Source organism: Salarias fasciatus, chromosome 15, assembly GCF_902148845.1.
Source record: "Salarias fasciatus chromosome 15, fSalaFa1.1, whole genome shotgun sequence".
Classification (NCBI taxonomy): domain Eukaryota; kingdom Metazoa; phylum Chordata; class Actinopteri; order Blenniiformes; family Blenniidae; genus Salarias; species Salarias fasciatus.
Window position 1 is genome coordinate 18,292,065 of NC_043759.1, and position 20,021 is coordinate 18,312,085.

General features: G+C 42.4%; 2 protein-coding genes across 2 annotated transcripts; both read left to right on the forward strand.

Moving 5' to 3' along the window:
- Positions 1-10,194: 10,194 nt before the first annotated feature.
- Positions 10,195-11,190, forward strand: LOC115402330 (zinc finger protein 239-like; the record flags this gene model as incomplete). The annotated part of the gene is made up of 1 exon (XM_030110840.1): positions 10,195-11,190. A coding segment is annotated over exon 1 (996 nt), but the record flags the coding sequence as incomplete, so codon positions are not given.
- A 3,924-nt stretch (positions 11,191-15,114) lies between these two features.
- Positions 15,115-18,350, forward strand: LOC115402395 (alpha-1,6-mannosyl-glycoprotein 2-beta-N-acetylglucosaminyltransferase). The gene is made up of 2 exons (XM_030110907.1): positions 15,115-15,184; positions 15,298-18,350. Exon 2 carries the CDS (start codon positions 15,497-15,499, stop codon positions 16,748-16,750), a length of 1,254 nt encoding a protein of 417 aa, XP_029966767.1. The 5' UTR covers positions 15,115-15,184; positions 15,298-15,496; the 3' UTR covers positions 16,751-18,350.
- The last annotated feature ends 1,671 nt before the right edge of the window (positions 18,351-20,021 follow it).

Genomic DNA, 20,021 nt, shown 5'->3' on the forward strand with positions numbered 1-20,021 from the left:
TTCACAGCTACGTTTACATTTTTACAACACGAGTGTGTCGGAGTGTGTTCAGAAAGCGAGCGTGACTTCAAGGCTTCAGGGGGAAAAAGTGTTTGAGGCATGGAGTCATGGGTTTAGTTTAGTTGAGCTTAATTTAGCAGCTGAAAATGATCCGTCTCACTCAATAAAACTCCCAGTTACACTCCAGATTACTTTCCAACTTGATTTGGAATAAACAAATTAACATAAACGTTCATGCATCTAGTTTCTTATACATAATCGACTGCGTAAATCTGATACTTACTGCTAACGGATCCTTTTTACACAATGTTTCAAGTGAAAAGGAAAACTTTCATGTGTTTTGGGCGGGGGGGAAACACAACTCTGCTGAAACACTTCATGCGAATGTTCACGAGTGTGTATTTTCTCTGTGATGGACGAATGACCTCCTTCACTCAGGGGATCTCCTCCAGACCTCCATGAACCCTCTGACTCCTGACACCTAAGTATGTTTTTAATGCAATCCTGCCTGTTTTTTTTTTTCTTTTTACAGTTGTTCCCCTGCAGACTGAAATTTCTTGGGATCATCTCACTGATTTAATCATGTTATATAACATAAATGACAAAGTTCTTCATTACATCATGATGAGAAACAGCATTGTTGAAGGGTTATATTATTCTCCTCTGCAGTAACGCCGGTCCTCCCTGGAAGCTCTGGGCACTGTTAGATGGAAGTTTTAAATCTCTTTACCAACCTGTTGCAACACAGACGGTCATTACTGCAGGGTTTTATATATATTATATATATGTATATATATATATATATATATATATATATATATATATATATATATATATATATATATATATATATATATATATATATATATATATATATATCGTTTTGGAAGTTTTCCTGGTCTTTTTAAGCCGTCTGGAGCAATTTTTTTTTCCCATTATTATCTAAAACACTGTTTAGAAAGTGTTTTTTAATGTTTTATTGATATTTTCATCAGTGGAAAGGCATTATTATCAATACTGTAGCAGCAGTTATGAACATATATTTCACACAGTGTTTTTCAGAGGTTATCTGAGGTTTCGGGTTCTACAGAAAGTCACATAATGTCTGCAGACTTGTGTCATTTTCTAATTTTTTTTATTGAGCTTCGTTTTCACACACATGCGAACACTTACGCAGTTAGAATAAAAGACATGCAGCAGCTGAATGAAAAAAAAACATATGACTGAACGGTGAATCATGGTCTCTCTTCTTCTGAGAGTTTTTTAACTGACTTCCGTTCGGTCTTCAACAGGATTTTCTTCTGACTGAAAAGCATCTGGATGAATTTATTGTCTCCAATCAAACAACAAAGCTGGAAAACAGCAGCACATGTGACTGGTTACCATGGCAACAGCAGTAAACAAAGACCACTTTTTTCTATAAAACTTTGTGTGTGTGTGAGAGCATCACTTAACATGATGTTTATCATATTTTAATACAAAGTCTCACTTTTCTACCAGCAGCTAATAAACAGCCGAACCTCATGTTTCTTTTACCACACGGTGCAGGATGGGAGGAATCTGCCCCCCTTGATTCCACCCAGCTTCCACTGTATTACTTTAATTGCTTAAAGGAAAAAATGAATAAACATGCACCAGAGTGTGTTCCTTCGTATCACTTATCTCAGCTCCAAACAGGCTGTTGGTGGCCTGAATAGACAGGTTTGATCCTGGAAATATAGATATATTGCTTTTGCACATCACTAATGAAGACAACCAATAATATGCCAGTGTCGATCCAGAACATTTCTCCTGCATCACATCACTGTGTTTGTGGTCTCGGAGGAGTCTGAGCTCATTCTCTTTTAACTGACGCTGCACTGAAGTTTATATGATTCTTGCTGCACAGTGTGAGATGTAATGAACTTATCAGATCTCCGAAAAAACTCTGCAGGAGGCCTGGAAGAGAAACACCGGGCTCCACGTGCAGAGGATGAGACAGTGAGGCTTTGTTTGGTCGAGAACATGGAAAGCAACATGCTTACATAATCCCCTCTGAGCTGCTTTCTCTCCCCTCCACCGCCTCGTTATTCTTCTGCGGTAGGTGCGAGGGACAGTTGATAACAGTTGCTCTGCTGTTCATTACAGTGATCATGGATAAATGAAGCGACTCGGAAAACACTGTGAACTCTGAAACAGGTGGTGTCACACTCACATGCCTGAATGGGCTGGACCAGGAAGATTAAAGCATGTTCTGAATGTTTTCCTTTGCTTAGGTGCAAAAACACACAAATGCAGTGTGGAAAAGTTCATTTTGAAACATTTTAAATAAAATTCAATCATATGTCATTTTAACAATGATTCATGGTTCAAAAAATTTCAAAACTTCACCTTCATAGTGAGTTTCTTCTCTCTTCTTATATATCCTTGTTTTGATGTTCGAAATAAACTTTATTATTATTATTATTATAGTGTTTCTTCAATGCCTGTTGCCACTGCAGCTACCAGTAAATAAAAAGTATCTTCCTTATTGAAATACTTTATTTTCATTTTAGCAGGAGGAATACATCAGGACCGCAGTTCTGCTGAGCCGTTTCAGGTCTGCACTGGTCAGTATCCATCAAAGGTGGACAAAAGAAGAAACTACCCATACTTAGTGTATGACGATCACGGTGGCCATTGTCCTCTGGCGTCTGGAGGCTGTGTCGTCGTGTTGGAGGAGAGCTTTCTGGACGTGGGGCCTCCCTGCTGAGGAATGCAGCCGATATGTATACATTGAGCAAATGATCCAAACAGAGTCCTTCAGAGTCTGTTCAGCTGCAGCTCAGTTTTTGTTCAAGAACAAAAACACAAGTCAAAACCTTTCTCTGTTCTTGTTACTTATATGCAAAGTAATGTTTTGTTTTTTATTCTATCAGTAGAGCAGCTCTCCTGGAGGCATTTCTCTGATTTGCACTGTGGTGATCAACAGGAACGCCACAACCTGGTTTTTCCACATCAGTCTCAGCCAGGATTTCCATCAGTTTGCCAACATCAATTTAACTGCAGTTTAGTTTTGTTTCTATTGCACCAAATACAACACAGTCCATCCAAAGCACTTTTACAGAGGAAAAACCAACAACTCCACATGAGCAAAGGGAAAAGACTCCCTTTACATATCCAATACTGTTTGTAACCAACCAGTTTTATCCACAGAACAGAAAAGTGGTGGTCAAAACAGATGCCTTGTGGAAATGTTTAAAATCTACTAGAAACAACTTGATAAACTGTCGTTTTCAAGGTTTGTAAGATTTTCATTTGACAAAAAGCTTGAGGAGGCCTGTTAGAGATCAAAAGTTCACATATTTTTTGTCTCTGAGGTGGATTCCTGAGTTCTTTCAGGCAACTTAGAACATAAATGGAAAAATGCTTTGCACATCATCCACAGAAATAAAAACCTTCATATTGTTTGCAGCTGTGTGTGTCGTTCTGTCACGATGTTGCATGCCTTCAGTTTCCTCATGGCTGCTTCATCTCATAACAGATATTTTTAGATATTTCAATATTTGTTCTGCTTTTTTTCCTCAGGGTTTCTTTTTGTTCTTAGATTTTACTTGTCTGTGTTGCTTTGTTTGTTGTTGTTGTTGTTGTTGTTGTTGCATGACATCTTCTCATTTATTTCACTTCTCTTTGTTTTTTCAAACAGGAAGACATGCAACGTGTGAATGAAAAACATCGATGTTTGCATTTTACAGACAATACAAGAAAGATAACCTCTAACTTCTCAGGGCCTCTGAATCCGTTCATGGCATTATGTATGGGATGCTCAAAGACATCATAATTTTACTTTAAAAAGGGAAGGTCAACACGCACACAGTGCTTCAACAACTCATTCATTTGGGGGTTTTTTTATGCTTCGTGGCTTTTTAAGTTCATGACTATGTGTTTGAAGAAATAACAGGAAAGACAAAAGGATGCAAACTGAAGAAGGTGCAGAGTTCAGTAGGATGCAATCAACTTTATGCTCATTTGTTTATTTTATTGATATTCATTCATTTTTTTTATGGATTTATCTTTATCTTTACATCTCAGTGGCTCTTCCTTTAATCATTCCATTTATTTCGGAGGTGCCAGTTCAGGATCCAGTAGATAAAAAAGACCAGTTGACCTCCAAGTCAACTCTGTATAAACCTCTCAACGACTGCAGTGCAGGTTTATAGAAGTCACCTGAGGATTTAGTATCAAATGCAAACAAAGTGGGAAATTAGATTCAACATTTAGATTCATCACATTAAACTCCACGTGGAAGCCTCCCTCCAATAACGTGCAGCTCTGAACACAATAAATAAGCATCTCATTCCTAAGTGTAACTGCGGAGGAGGAGAGGAGCCGATGCCATCTATTGATTAGTTCCACATTCCTTGTGTTTTGGACGAAGACGAGGACACTGTGTACTTTTCCAGAGGACAGCTGTGATGAAGAAGCCAATACATTAGCGTGGAGTGATTATTTCACTCTTGTGTTTTGCTGAAGAGCAGCCGAGCGAGGGTGAGACTCGATCAGGGGTCAGGGGTCGTCTGGTCTTCATGGGCAGCCCTTGTGTGTTAATACATGTCCTCCTTCTTTCTTACATGCTTTCACTGTATGTAGCCGGTTAGAAATCCAATTTATAATTCTGATTTTATTTCAAGGTATTATCAAACATTCTGAACAGAGAACATATACAGCCGTTTCCTCATCCTGGGGTCAAACTTGGAAGGAAGGATGAAATGTTCTCTGGTTTACTGCTGCCATCTAGTGGCAGCTGGGAACAACTACAGCTGGTATTTGACTATCTTAATGGGACGATTTTAAGGAGGATCTGACACATTCTGAGGCTATCAGTGAATGTAATGGTGTTTATCTGTCAGGGCTTCACTCGGGCTGTTCTGGTGAATTACAAATGAAAGCCTAATAGGGGTTCATGAGGATTAAAGCACAAAACCTTCATGTCATATCAATGGAAATCATCAGAAGTAATACAATTCTGAACAAACAGAATACAAACATCTAAAATAAGACAAACGGCATATGGCATGTTTACATAAACAATACATAATGATGATCACTGATGAATTAATCAATTAAAAAGATAAAGAAAACAATCAACCACCAACTGACAGTCTTTCTAATCAATCAGACAAACCAAAGGACCCGACAAAAGAAAAGGAATAAGGGTTCCTCAAAACTGAAGAGAACAGAAATACTGTACAAAAGCAAACAATAAAAAGCAAATTCTGTTGACAGGAAAACATAATAAGATACAAAATGAAAAGTACAGACTAAGAAAGGTCATTTAAATCCCACAATAATGAAATAAATACTTCTATTACAGTAAAATGACATTATACAGTATTTAAAAGGCCCCAAGATGTAAAGGCCCCTTTACATCTTGGGGCCCTAAGCAGGATACCTTTTGGAGGCCCCACAATGCAAATTATGGACAGTTAATACACAAAAGCAGACACTGTATTCTATTCTAAACCTAATTAATGAAATTTTTTCCTCTATGAACACAATGGCCATAGTTTAGAAACAGCTCCCCTACTGTCTGAATGCTCCTCAGTGCAGGACGTTTTAAATGACATTAACTCCAGTGAACCACTTAATGATAGATATCACCACAGCTATGAAGAACTGGTTGACACTCTTGGAACTGTGCCTCATTCATGTTAAATTATCATATTTTATTTAAACTTTCATTTATCACTCTTGATGCCCTGCAGAATCTGGCCTTATTTTTGGTATAATATATATTTTTTCCCTCCCGTGGACTCACCACACTCCGAGGGAACGGTAGGGGCCGGGTGCAGTGTGGATTGGGTGGCAGCCGACGGCAGGGTGCCCGGCGACCCGATCCTCAGACACAGAGACTAGCTCTAGGGACATGGAATGTCACCTCGTTGGGGGGGAAGGAGCCCGAGCTTGTGAGGGAGGTTGAAAGGTACTAGCTAGATATAGTCGGGCTCACCTCCACGCATAGCCTGGGCTCTGGAACCCAACCTCTCGAGAAGGGCTGGACTCTCCACTTCTCTGGCGTTGCCCGTGGTGACAGGCGGCGGGCTGGTGTGGGTTTGCTTACAGCCCCACAGCTCAGCCGCCATGTGTTGGAGTTCACCCCAGTGAACGAGACGGTCGCATCTCTGTGCCTTCGGGTCGGGGATAGGTGCCTCACTGTTGTCTCGGCTTATGGGCTGAACAGCAGTGCAGAGTACCAGGCCTTCTTGGAGTCCCTGGGAGGGGTGCTCGACAGTGCTCCGACAGGGGCCTCCATTGTTCTACTGGGGGACTTCAACGCCCACGTGGGCAGCGACAGTGAGACCTGGAAGGGGGTGATTGGATCGCACAGCCTCCCTGATCTGAACCCGAGTGGTGTTCTGTTATTGGACTTCTGTGATAGTCACAGTTTGTCCATAACGAACAACATGTTCGAGCACAGGGGGGTCCATAAGTGCACTTGGCACCAGGACACCCTAAGTCGGAGGTCGATGATCGACTTTGTTGTCGTGTCATCTGACCTCCGGCCGCGTGTTTTGGACACTCGGGTGAAGAGAGGAGCACAGCTGTGGACCGATCTCCACCTGGTGGTGAGTTGGATTCGCTGGTGGAGGAGGAAACCGGACAGACTTGGCAGACCCAAACGTGTTGTGAGGGTCTGCTGGGAACGTCTGGTGGAACCCTCTGTCAGCATGGTTTTCAACTCCCACCTCCGGGAGAGCTTCTGTCATGTCCCGAGGGAGGCTGGGGACATTGAGTCCGAGTGGACCATGTTCTCTGCCTCCATTGTCGAAGCAGCTGCTCAGAGCTGTGGTCGTAAGGTCTCCGGTGCCTGCCGTGGCGGCAACCCCTGAACCCGGAGGAGGACACCGGAAGTAAGGGCTGCCGTCAAGCTGAAGAAGGAGTCCTATCGAGCCTTGTTGGCTCATGGGAAACCCAGAGGCAGCTGACGGGTACCGTCAGGCCAAACAAACTGCAGCCCGAGTGGTTGTGGAGCCAAAACTCGGGTCTGGGAGGAGTTCGGGGAGGCCATGGAGGAGGACTACCGGTCGGCCTCATAGAAATTCTGGCAAACCGTCCGGCGCCTCAGGAGGGGAAAGCAGGTCTCCACCAACACTGTTCACAGAGGAGGAGGAGCTGCTGTGCTCAACTGGGGATATTGCTGGTCGGTGGAAGGAATACTTCCACCATAGCACCAGAAAAGCGCTATATAAAACCAATGCATTATAATTATTATTATTATCATTACTTCGAGGACCTTCTCAATCCCGTCGCCATGTCTTCCGTAGAGGAAGCAGAAGCTGAGGTCCCAGAGGTGGACTCTTCCATCACCCAAGCCGAAGTCACCGAGGTGGTTGGTAAGCTCCTCGGTGGCAAGACACCGGGGGTGGACGAGATTCGTCCTGAGTACCATAAGTCTCTGGACGTGCAGGGACTGTCTTGGTTGACACGTCTCTGCAACATCGCATGGTGGTCGGGGACGGTGCCTCTGGATTGGCAGACCGGGGTGGTGGTTCCCCTGTTTAAAAAGGGGGTGTGGAGGGTGTGCTCCAACTATAGGGGGATCACACTCCTCAGCCTCCCTGGGAAAGTCTATTCCAGGGTACTGGAGAGGAGGATCCGACCGACAGTCAAACCTCGGATTCAGGAGGAACGATGCGGTTTTCGTCCTGGTCGTGGAACAGTGGACCAGCTCTATACCCTCCATAGGGTGCTCGAGGGCTCGTGGGAATTCGCCCAAACAGTCCACATGTGTTTTGTGCACTTGGAGAAGGCGTTCGACCACGTCCCTCGTGGTGTCTTGTGGGGGGTGCTCCGGGAATACAGAGTCCGGGGCCCCTTGTTAAGGGCTGTCCGGTCTCTGTATAACCGGAGTAGGAGTCTGGTCCGCATTGCCGGCAGTAAGTCGGACCTGTTCCCGGTGCATGTTGGACTCCGGCAGGGCTTCCCTTTGTCACTGGTTCTGTTCATAATCTTTATGGCACGAATTTCTAGATGCAGCCAGGTGCCGGAGGGGTTCCGGTTCGGGGACCAAAGGATTTCATCTCTGCTTTTGCAGACGATGTTGTCCTGTTGGCTTCATCGAACCCGGACCTACAGCATGCACTGGGGCGGTTCGCAGCCGAGTGTGAAGCGACAGGGATGAGGATCAGCACCTCCAAATCCGAGGCCATGGTCCTCGACCGGAAGACGGTGGCTTGCCCCCTCCAGGTCGGTGGAGAGACTCTGGCCCAAGTGGAGGAGTCTAAGTATCTTGGGGTCTTGTTCACGAGTGGGGGACAGATGGAGCGTGAGATTGACAGACGGATCGGTGCAGCGTCTGCAGTGATGAGGTCGTTGTATTGGTCCGTTGTGGTGAAGAAGGAGCTGAGCCGAAAGGCAAAGCTCTCGATTTACCGGTCAATCTACATTCCCACCCTCACCTATGGTCATGAACTTTGTTGCTATTGAGTGCATTATTCAACAGTGTTCATATCCGAAAAATGGATCTGGACAGCGTCTTCAGGAATTAGAGGAAGAAATAAAAAACCTGGAAAACAAAAAGCATACACTCTATTCAGTCTGACAGTCGGGCCGGCTCTGGTAACTAGTGTAAAATCAGGTAAAAAAGATGATGGTGCTAAATATTGGGAAAATATGATCTGATGAAAGAATGGGCAGACATTACAAGTTATTCTTCTTTCTGCTCCTTTTTCATTCATTCTTGTATTGTATTATTTTCTTTTATGCATATTTTTTGTATTGTCTTTTGAATGAAAATAAAATTTAAAATAATATTGTAATGTCGGCGTAGGTGAAGTAAGGAGCGTTTTGGTATTTCACAAATCCGACTTTATTACAGGAACATAAACACATCACCAATGGAGCGTCCTATGCCACAGCAGTACCAAGAATCACTCAGGGTGGAACATGAACACAGAACCCGGCCAAAATAACACACTAAACGATGCATAACGTAATGTCACAAAACAACAACTTAAAAGCAATAACACAATTGAGTTTGAAACGAGGAAAACACCCCCCTTGAGAACATGTCCCATAATGCCTTTCGGCCATTCACCCCAGACCGCCGCTACAATATTACTTTAATTCAGAATTTTAGATAGTTTATTAGCGGGAGACGAACAGCTACCGCAGGAAATATTCTCCAGGTTTGAACAAACTCTCCTGCAGTTGAAGATTCCTGGGAGAGTGTGGCCGACCTCAAGTCCCATTCCACAGAACAGGTCCGTATGTAAAACAGCCTGGATTAACGCACGAATCTGACGACACTGGCACAGTTTATGTGACACTTGAAATATATGGTCACATGTTGTGTTTTTTTCTGAAGGGGATTTATGTTTTGGGTTCATTTTCATTCATGAAATGTAACTTTTTAGAACAACTTCTCTCTGACCTTGAGCGTAATGACATATTGACGCCAGCAGGGGGCAGTGTGACGCGCTACCCGCTCCCCCAGCGGACCTTCGGTTTTTTTCAGCTCGACAGTTAGGCTGCGCTGGAGAAGACACCGACTGCCAAGTTCTGCCTCATTTTTTCTCGTGTTTCTACAGGTTTGTGGGTTAAAAAACATTTGTAAATTGTATATCTGTACTAGATAGATTGAGCATTATCGCTGAGAATGAATTGCTAGCTGTTAAGTTATATATTTATGTGACTGTAGATTTAGTTTTACTGCTTGGCCCCAGACATACTGTATAAGTTGTCAACTGTTTTTAGTAAGAAATTTAATGTTTAATCTATGAGATGTTCAATATTTAAAGAAAATAGTGTATAATCTATGATTTGTTTAATGTTAATTTAATTAACAGCAAAATTATATGAATTGAAAGCCTATTAGAGGTCTTAAATATGGCTGTGTATTGAATAAATTGCAGTTGGACCGTTAGGTTGCGCTGGAGAAGAGACTGCCTGCCTTCTGCCTAATTATTTCTCCTGTTTATAGGCTACGGATACATCTGTCACAGGTGTACAATGTGACGATTGCACCTGTAACATTTACATGGGTGTTTTTTTCAATCCGATATAAAACAATCATGTTAAACGCACGTGGACGGCATACTATTCAGTTTCACTGCTTCACTTCCACCTATGTGACTTATCTTTTTTCTTACTTGTTTTCCCTGCAGAGCTATAGCACCATAGGGAGGAGCAGCTCCAGAACAGGAGGAACCTCCGCAGGTCATCCGCAGGTCAACGATGAACAAGAAGAACCAGGATGTGGGCAGTTTCCAGAGGACCATGAAGGACCAGAGCCCCCAGAGACTGAGGAGCGCAAGGATCTTGGCACAGATGGGAGAGCAGCCTGTACTCAAGTTTGAAACTGATACGGTTCCGTCTGCTGAGGAGCAAAGTGACCTGAGTGAAGCAGACACTGAACTGTTCCTCTCTGAGGACTCCGAAGTCCACCATGAGAAAAAAAGTAATGACGTTACAGTTTCAGAGAAGCAAGCTGGAGGTGAAAATCGTCTTTGTGAGGAAACATGTGGTGAAACTGTCCATAAAAAACGAAAATCATTTCAGAAGGCAAGACAAGACACCGATAAGAAAAAAACTTGTGAAACATGTGGAAAAAGTTTCAGTAAACAAAGCCTTTTTTTGGTCCACATGAGAACTCACACAGGTGAGAAGCCATATCCTTGTGAAATATGTGGAAATAGTTTCAGTAGAAATTCTACTTTGTTGGTCCACATGAGAATTCACACAGGTGAGAAGCCGTATCCTTGTGAAACGTGTGGGAAAAGTTTCAGGAGACAGTCTCATTTGTTGATCCACATGAGAACTCACACAGGGGAGAAGCCCTATCCTTGTGAAACGTGTGGGAAAAGTTTCAGGAGACAGTTTCATTTGTTGGTCCACATGAGAACTCACACAGGTGAGAAGCTGTATCCTTGTGAAACGTGTGGAAATAGTTTCAGTAGAAGTTCTACTTTGTTTTTCCACATGAGAACTCACACAGGTGAGAAGCCCTATCCTTGTGAAACGTGTGGAAAATGTTTCAGTAGAAATTCTACTTTGTTGGTCCACATGAGAACTCACACAGGTTGGAAGCCGTACCCTTGTGAAACAGGTGGAAAATGTTTCAATCAACAAAGTGTTTTGTTGGTCCACATGAGAACTCACACAGGTTGGAAGCCATACCCTTGTGAAACATGTGGAAAATGTTTCAATCAACAAAGTGTTTTGTTGGTCCACATGAGAACTCACACAGGTGAGAAGCCGTTTTCTTGTGAAACATGTGGGAAAAGTTTCAGTAGAAAGGCACACTTGGTGACCCACATGAAAAATGAACACTAGTGGTAGAGCTGGCTCTGATTGTCAGTGTGGTAAAAGTTGCTGTCAGGATAGTTCATAACTTTTTGGGCAAGTAAAAACAGAAAAACCTTTAATTGACAGTGATTCAGTCTGGAGTGTAGTGACGCGATGCCCTATACAAGATTTTTAATTCCTGAAGAGTCACGCTTTCTTTCTTTGTAAAGGAGCCAGAGTCTTTGTCTGAGGTAATTCAGAAACAATAAAATAAAAAGGAGGAAAAAAATGAAGAAGAGCCTGTTGTTCACGTTTTAGCTGACGGCGGATTGCTGCTCCTGGCACCATTGAGACAGCACAAGCCATTCTGAAAGTCAGAACTAAATGGAGTGTGTTTGTTTCAAGTCAAAAGTGCGTCACACTGTGTCAGGTGTTTTTGTTATTATTTCTGTTGCCTTTACACCTCCTCCTCCTCTCCTTTGCTTGTGTTGTAACCACACATTGATGAGTTCTGAGAATCTTTTGTTGATCTTCTTGCTGTATCACTTAATAAATCTTGGATTTTGCACAAAATATTGAAAAGTCTGTGTTTGCTTTCTAGACTTCATATCACAAGAGAAAACTTCTCAGACATTGAGTTCTTGGAGGAATTTAAGCAACAGGTCTAGTGAAGTGTTGCTTCATTTACAATGAGTAACTGTGGAGGTGAACAATTATGATCATCTGACAGAGCATTTTATTCAGGCACTTGGTAGAACCTGTTTATTGGACACACCAAGAATTTGCTCAGTTACCTTAACAATGCTACAAAGCATGCTGGACTTGGTTGGCGGCTTCATGAAGCCGTTCAGCGTAGCTTCATTTTAACTGAGCCTTTTGTGATGGGAAATCTCTCAATCATCCTGGAGAACGCCGCCTCCAGCCCTTCAGGGATCAATTCTACACAGCCTGTGATGAACAGGGTTCAACGTCCTCTGTTAACCTCATGAAGGATTCTTCAGGGTATATAAATTAACGCTGCTATGACTGACGGGAGGATAATCCATGAAAGTAAATGAATTCTGGTGTAAACAAGTGGCATTGTGGGTAAAGTCTAATTTATTCTCCCTCCATACCTCAGCATCAGCCTCGGACACACAGAAGTTAGTAGGTTTCTTGATTTGTCTGGGGTCTTTAAAATGAGCTTGAAGATGTTGTAGGGGAAGGAATACTTTGGCTTCTCTGCTTAAACCATCATCAGTCTATTCCATGAGGAATAGGAGGATAAAGAAAGCGAGATATTGATTTGTTATGTTTATCCAAATAAGAGGAAATGAAGAATCATTTAATTTTCTGGCACAAAAGTCTGAATTTGTTATATATTCCAGACATTCAGCAAAAAATTTTAAAACTATTCAACAATAATTCTGTCTTGTCTTACATTTATTCACATTCACACATCATATATTCACTGTCATCATATTATATATATATATATGTGTGTATATATATGTGTTTATATATATATATATATATATATATATATATATATATATATATATATATATATATATATATATATATATATATATATATATATATATATATATATATATATATATATAATATCTAATGTGAACAAAATTCAAAGAGGTTATTTCTTGGTTGAGAGCTGAGTGTGTCAGTGGCACCCATGACAAATTTGGAAAACATTTTCTGCCACTGCTAAAGAGCTTTTCTTGGCTACCGATTGTTATTGTTTCCATGGGTGCGACCGACATACTGTCCTCTGATGATCGTTACAAACATGCACGTTCCTTTCAAAATGCTTCACCATTCAGATGTACTGTATAACACACAGCAGATCGCCCTGATATGTCACCCAGAATCAGTGTCACAACACAAACAGAATCCAGCAAACAATCCTCCTACCTCCCTATATGAAACAAAAATAAATTACAATAACCCTTTTTCTCTTGATATTCAGTCCAACTCCTCAAATAACTGGAATCGTTCAGTATCCGTTGACCTCTGAATAGAAGACTGCGCTCCTCTAATAAAGCTCCTATTATCAAGCACTGCAGTGTCCTACTAAAGCCGAATGTCATTTAACCGTCTGCTATCAGGCCGACATCTCTGGTTGCATCTCCTGCTGTAAAGTCCCTTCCACCGAGGGCTATCAGGTACAGCAGCCTTTCAGTTTCAGGTTTTGAACTCCACATGCCTTTTGTTACGTGTTGAACCAGTCAGACTTGAACTCATGTGAGACGATTGTAGTTGGAGTTCTGTGCTATAAAAAAAGTGTGCAAATAATTTTATAAATGATGTAAAGAGCTGAAGACCTCCTATTAGCAGTGCTATCGCAACGATTTTTATATTAACAGTATTAATAAAATATAGAAAATGTGTCTATAATTACTATGTTTTTACATTAGTCTTCAGTAGTAGCATCATTTACATAAAGAAGTATGGATTCACAATAATATTCACCCTGATGTTGAGGCAAGTGTCATAGAAGTAATAGCTTTTTATATCCATAGCTAGAGATCTTTTTCATTTTTTAAAAACGATGATTTATGTAGATTTTTTTGGGGAGGAAAAACAACACAAAGTCTCACGCAAAAAGAACAGGGCTGCCAGGCAGTTAAAAGAAAGAAAGGAAGAAAAAAAAAACTAAGACAAAGGTTTAAAACTCAGCATAAGAAAAAACTAATTATATGAAATCACTCAGGTATGAATAATATCCTCGGTAATCTATGGTACAATTAAATTAAGTCCTTAAGCACAAGGAGTGAAGTGACACTGTGCCAGAAGAAATCTTGATGTTTGTTGAGATTTAATCTGTCTTAGTGTAGCAGACATCAGACATCTCTGTCAGACTGCGTGTGAGAAAATGGTGGGTGGGCTGTGGATTTCCACTTTAGCAGAATGTTTCCATGTGACCTCCATTCCAGGATGCAGCACCTCATGCCTCATGTAGGAGCAGAAATTTTAGAAGAGCAACCAAATATTACTGTGATCTGGAATCAGACTGGTCAGTTGAATACTACAGTACAGAAGTCACATAGTTTCAGACAAAACCACAACAAATGTACCAGTGAAACATATTCGCCTTGGGAGAATGTGCAAACTCCATGAAGAAAACACCCTCTAACCTGGACTCAAACCAGAGACATCTCGCTGTGAGGAGAGAGTGCTAACCACTGGCCCACAGTCTGCAGACATTTAACCCTTCACAGGGCTCGCCTAAAAAATACTGAAGAGGGGTTCAGAGCAATTTCAGGATGTGAGTAAAGAGTATCTCAACACTGTGTCAGTGGGCCACCAAAAGGTCACCAGAAGGTCACATGCTAATTTGTTACAACACCGAATAGAACACAATAAATTAATAAGAAATTAAATAGACAAAACATTCAACATTAATATGTATGGAAAGAAATTTATTGATACTATTTACAAAGAAGAGTTGTAGAGCCTTACAAGATGAAGTTATATCCTTTTATGAATGCGAATGAAACAGAGAAATGTATGGTTATTACAGATATTTCACTATTATTATTGTTATTTTGTTTTGTTTTTTTACCCGCTCCAGTCTGAATCCAAACAGGATTCGAACTCACGACCTCTGTAAAAATAAACAAATAAAAAAAAAAGTGTAGAATTTTTTTCAAAGTAATAATAATGCATTTAATAGTAACTCTGACGTGTCTTTCGTCTTGAAACAAGCTGTCAGTCGTCGTGAAGCAGCAGTTATGTCCCCGGGCTGCTGCAGCAGTTCCTGGATCCACGCAGCGGCTCGTGTTACACAACTTTCGGTGGGACAGCGATTCGTCGAGCCGCGGCTCGGAGGCTGGATCTTACACGTCAGCAGTCATTAACTTGTACCCAAGATGTGTTTCGGAGCTATCACCCTCTTCCTGGTGTGTGAGCGTGTTGTTGACACATTACGCGGAAACTTCGGGTGAGTGCGCGCGACGCGCGGAGCGCACGAGTGTGTTTCTGCCCCGTCGGCCGGGACGAACTGACGGAAGTGGCTCTTTACTTTTTTTCTTTGTCTCGTCTTTTGTCCCCCAGGTGCAGCCAGCCGTTTCTCCAATGACACGGGCTCCAGGTGGAGACGACAGCCGCTCGTCAGGAAGCCGCCAGGGCGCGCGTCACGCGACGAGGACGGGGACGATGCCGCGCGCGAGTTAACGGCGCGGTGAGGGCTGACTGACTGACAGGCGTCGCTTTCGTTTGGTTCTGAGTGACTTTTATTAAAAGCGGGGGGAAAATGAGGATTCGGCTGATGAAGAGGAACGCGCTCGCGCTGCTGGCCGTCTTCTGCGTGGCTTTGACTCTCATGATTTCCACGCGCGTCCTGATAATGGTCAATCGCGACGCCAACTCTCACGCGGCCCTGGTGAGCGTGGACACGCTGTACGAGGACTCCGTGAAGTTCCAGTACGGCTCGCTGACGGCTCTCACCAGGTCCGTGTACAGCGCCAACTACAAGCAGTTCATACGGAACGCTGTGGAGTTCCCAGGAGACCCCGCGCTCGTGCTGGTGGTGCAGGTCCACAACAGACCACAGTACCTCAGACTGCTCATCCAGTCCCTGGAGAAGGTCCAGGACATCCAGAACGCCCTCCTCATCTTCAGCCACGACTACTTTTCCAAGGAAATAGACACAATCGTGCAGGGGATAAACTTCTGCAAAGTGCTGCAGATCTATTTCCCCTTCAGCACTCAGCTGTATCCCAGCGAGTTTCCTGGACAGGACCCGCGGGACTGTCCACGGGACATATCCAAGGACGAGGCGGAGAAAACAGGATGCCTGAACTCGGCGCATCCCGATTCCTACGGACACTACCGGGAGGCCTTTATCACGCAGACCAAACACCACTGGCTGTGGAAGCTGCACTTCGTGTGGGAGCGGGTTCACGCCCTGATGGGCTACACCGGCCATGTCATTCTTCTGGAGGAGGACAACTACGTCTTACCGGACCTAATCCATTTTTATAACCTCATGGTCCAATTCAGGGACAACAAATGTCCGGACTGTGACATTCTGTCTCTGGGAAACCATTACAAGCTGAATGGCTTCGCCGCTCTCTCCAATAAGGTGATGAGCGCCGGGTGGATGTCCACCAAGCACAACATGGGCATGGCCATCTCCAAGGAGCTGTACTACAAGCTGATGGGCTGCAACGTGGAGTACTGCACCTTCGACGACTACAACTGGGACTGGACTCTGCAGTTCCTGTCGGGAACCTGCATCACGCAGCCCCTCAAAGTGCTGGCGGCTCAGGGCTCCAGGGTCCTGCACACGGGGGACTGCGGCATGCACGTGAAGCAGGACTGCAAACCGGAGGAGGCGGCGCAGAGGGCCGTGGAGGAGCATCAGAAAGCCAAGGAGGGCTTCTTCCCCCAGACTCTCGTCCTCACCAGCGAGGAAACGCCGATGCACAAGCCACACATAAAGAACGGAGGGTGGGGGGACATTCGAGATCACTTTCTATGCAAGAACTACGCCAAACGTCTTTGAACTGTCGACGCGTTTTTTTTTTTTTTGCCAGATGTGCCATCGTAACAGCTGTTCAGGGTTTTTCAGGCTGGAATGATCCACGATCAACGAGGTCTTCCGAGGCACGGGACCACATCCCACACTTTTAAAGTGTGATCTTTTCTTCTGTGACTAAACCAAAGCAGCACAGATGCCAAAGCCTCTTTTTTGTTTTCTGTATTTACAGACGTGTGTGACAGATGTAAATGACGACTTGCAGCCAAATTTTATGTCACCAGATGTGTTTATCTCTGAGTGTCTTCCAAATCTAAACAGCCATTTACATTTACTGCATAGTTCTGTAAAGTGAGAGTAAACTGTAAACCAGAGAGCGCTCATGGACACTCAGTGGTTACAAACGTCTCATCAAGATCTTAATCTTATGGCCGGAGTAATTTTTTTTCCCCATAATTTTCTCTAAAACTTAACCAAACATGGAATATTTGATATAAATAAGAGGGCATTAATCAGGCCCTTGAGCTTCTTCTAAGAGGGTAAAACAAAACGAACTGTTCAGCTAAAATGTTTTTACATTGGTGATGACCGTCATCAGTAATTTTGGTCCAAAAATGAATGATGTCAGTAGTTTTGGAAGGCGTTATTTCTTGAACCTATGCACTTGTTCCTTCACAGCTTCTTAATCTCGTTTGTGCAGTTTTTCTATGATCCAGTGTATCACTTCTAAGAAGCGTGATTTTTATGTGGTACGTCCTTAAACGCAGCAGCACAAAGGCACATGTAACCTACACACAAGGACGATGACTTCAGAAGTCTGAGACATTCTTCCATCAGCCCATTCCTTGGAAGTTGATGTTTTCTTTTCTTGTTGAATGTAAGCTTCAGTCGCCGCCCGGTTCACTGAATCCGTCTCGCCGCCGCTCATCCCATTGATCCCCGGTCAGCGCGGCAGGAGCCGGCCTGTTGTTGGTTTTGCATATTTGCTTTCAGATAGGCCACTAGTAACCCTTTGGAACTGAGATTCAGCAAACATGGGGTTTATCCTGTATTGTGGCGTTCCTGGATTTGCACCTTATTCAGCATTCGCGTTCGCTGGTATGCAATGTGAAACAATGGGATAACGCAAGTCGCTGCGCTTCGGATGCCTTCGAGATGATCTGAGAATGGGCGTGACCGTGCCACTGTTATGCTGGGAATTTAAACTTGTCGTGTTGGATGATTTTATGTGAACAGACATATTCATTTAGATGCTGTTGCCAATTGAAATGTGAATGATGTATTTGAATGCTGGCTTTTTTTTTTCCACGTATTACAGGTATCATCAACTTGACCTCATGATGGTTCACCCTCATGTGCCTTACCAAGAGCTCTTACATGAATGTAATAAAGAATAGGAGACATATTTTTTTAAAGAGGAAAAGCACAATCATCCGAAGAGCATGACAAATATGACCTAATACACAAAGCAGTACTTTGCATTAAGGTCCTTGAAGAAGTTTTCTCGAGACCAGTTGTTCTTTTCTGTCCTTATGTTTGCTCGTCTTGTGTCTTTGAGATCACTTGAATAAGTTGTTCATTGTTCACTCTTAATGTTTGCCAAATGGGAAAATAAAAAAGGTAAATTAGAATTTGTTTCATTGCTAATTACAAACTATACAGCCTTTTCCTCCCACACATCAGATTTGTATTGATCAGTCATTCTGTATGAAAATCTGAAATATCAAGAAACTGTTTATATAATTTAATTTTCTGTCACTTTAATAAACAATCAGTTCCAGGAAATGATTTCCTGGTTCCACATTCAGAGATTAAAACACTTCCTGAACCACAGAAAACGTCAGCAGAGCCTTTCCCAGCCGACATTTACAAGCTGCGAAATACTCTGGGAACTGGATGTCATCCTGACACACACACACACACACACACACACACACACACACACACACACACACACACACACACACACACACACACACACACACCAGTTAACCTTTCATCAGAGATGTTAAACATAAAACTTCCATCCAAGGCTAAAGCTGTTTGTAATGAATGTACAGAAGATTCTGGTGTTTTATTAAGAGTGGCTGGATGTAGCACATCGCTGAGACCTGAGAGAAGAGATCAGTGAAAGTAGCATCACCGTCACAGTTATTAATAGACTACATGATAAAACCTGCTATACGTCACAAAGAGCCGACTTGCTTTGTCATTTTGCGCCAGAAAGCAAGTTAAAAATGACAATGCTTTGCTCTTTTTTTGTCCTTGTAAAATTGAGCTTGTTAAAAAAAAATTTTTAAAGCAAATACAAACTTTTAAACAATGTAATCACATATTTACACATAGACAAAAGGAAACATTTGGAGCTGGCCAAAAATGTGCTCTTGAGGGTTGTTTGACACATTGAATTGTGAAAAAGGACCTGAGAAACAACAGACCAACAAATTGCAGCGCAGAGCGCCACAGGAGGTGAAGTATTTCTATTCTATTCTATTCTATACTTGGAGAAGAACCACATGAACAAAAGAGAGGTGGACAAATAAGGGCCACAGGAGAAAGGACACACGCTTTGGAGAGTTGAGTCAGAAGTTCACTTCAGTTCTCCCTCATGTAGAACAAACAAGTAATAATCCTCTAATGGAAAGCAGTGTGTTACATGGTTTTGGTGATCTAGTGTTGCTGGCTTGAATTTCTCTGTCAACAAAATTAATTACATTTTAAATTCAACTGAATAAGACTGGGTGAATAATAACCAATTTTCTTTCCTTTGAACGTTTTGCTGCAAGTTATTGTGACGTTAATGGTTTGTTAACATTGTCACAAACCGGCTCGCAAACGTGGACTTTATACACTAAAGAAAGCAGTGCACACCTTCTACATAAAAGATAACAGCTGTATTGCACGCACTTTGAACCCCAGACACGTGAAACTTGCAGGCCCTCTCTGCCTCATACAGCCGTTCAGTTCAGTTTAGTTGTCATATATCATTCTGCCTGTTAAAAGTTGATCAAAGTGATCTTTAACTCTACTTTAAATGATTCATTATTTCTCCCACCCAAGCTATAAAATAACCAGTTCTGCTGTAAATGTATTACAGCCCCTTAAACATATACTCAATACCTTTGTACAATTACAAACCAAATATGAAAACTTTTGATTCTTTTCAAAGTTATTTTTGATTTAATATTGTAGAATTTGATTCTTCACTGATCTTTATCAACTCGATGTCTCAATTACAAAGAATTGTAATTCTTGAATGTACATGAAATATTTAAAATATAACACTTAAAAAATATTT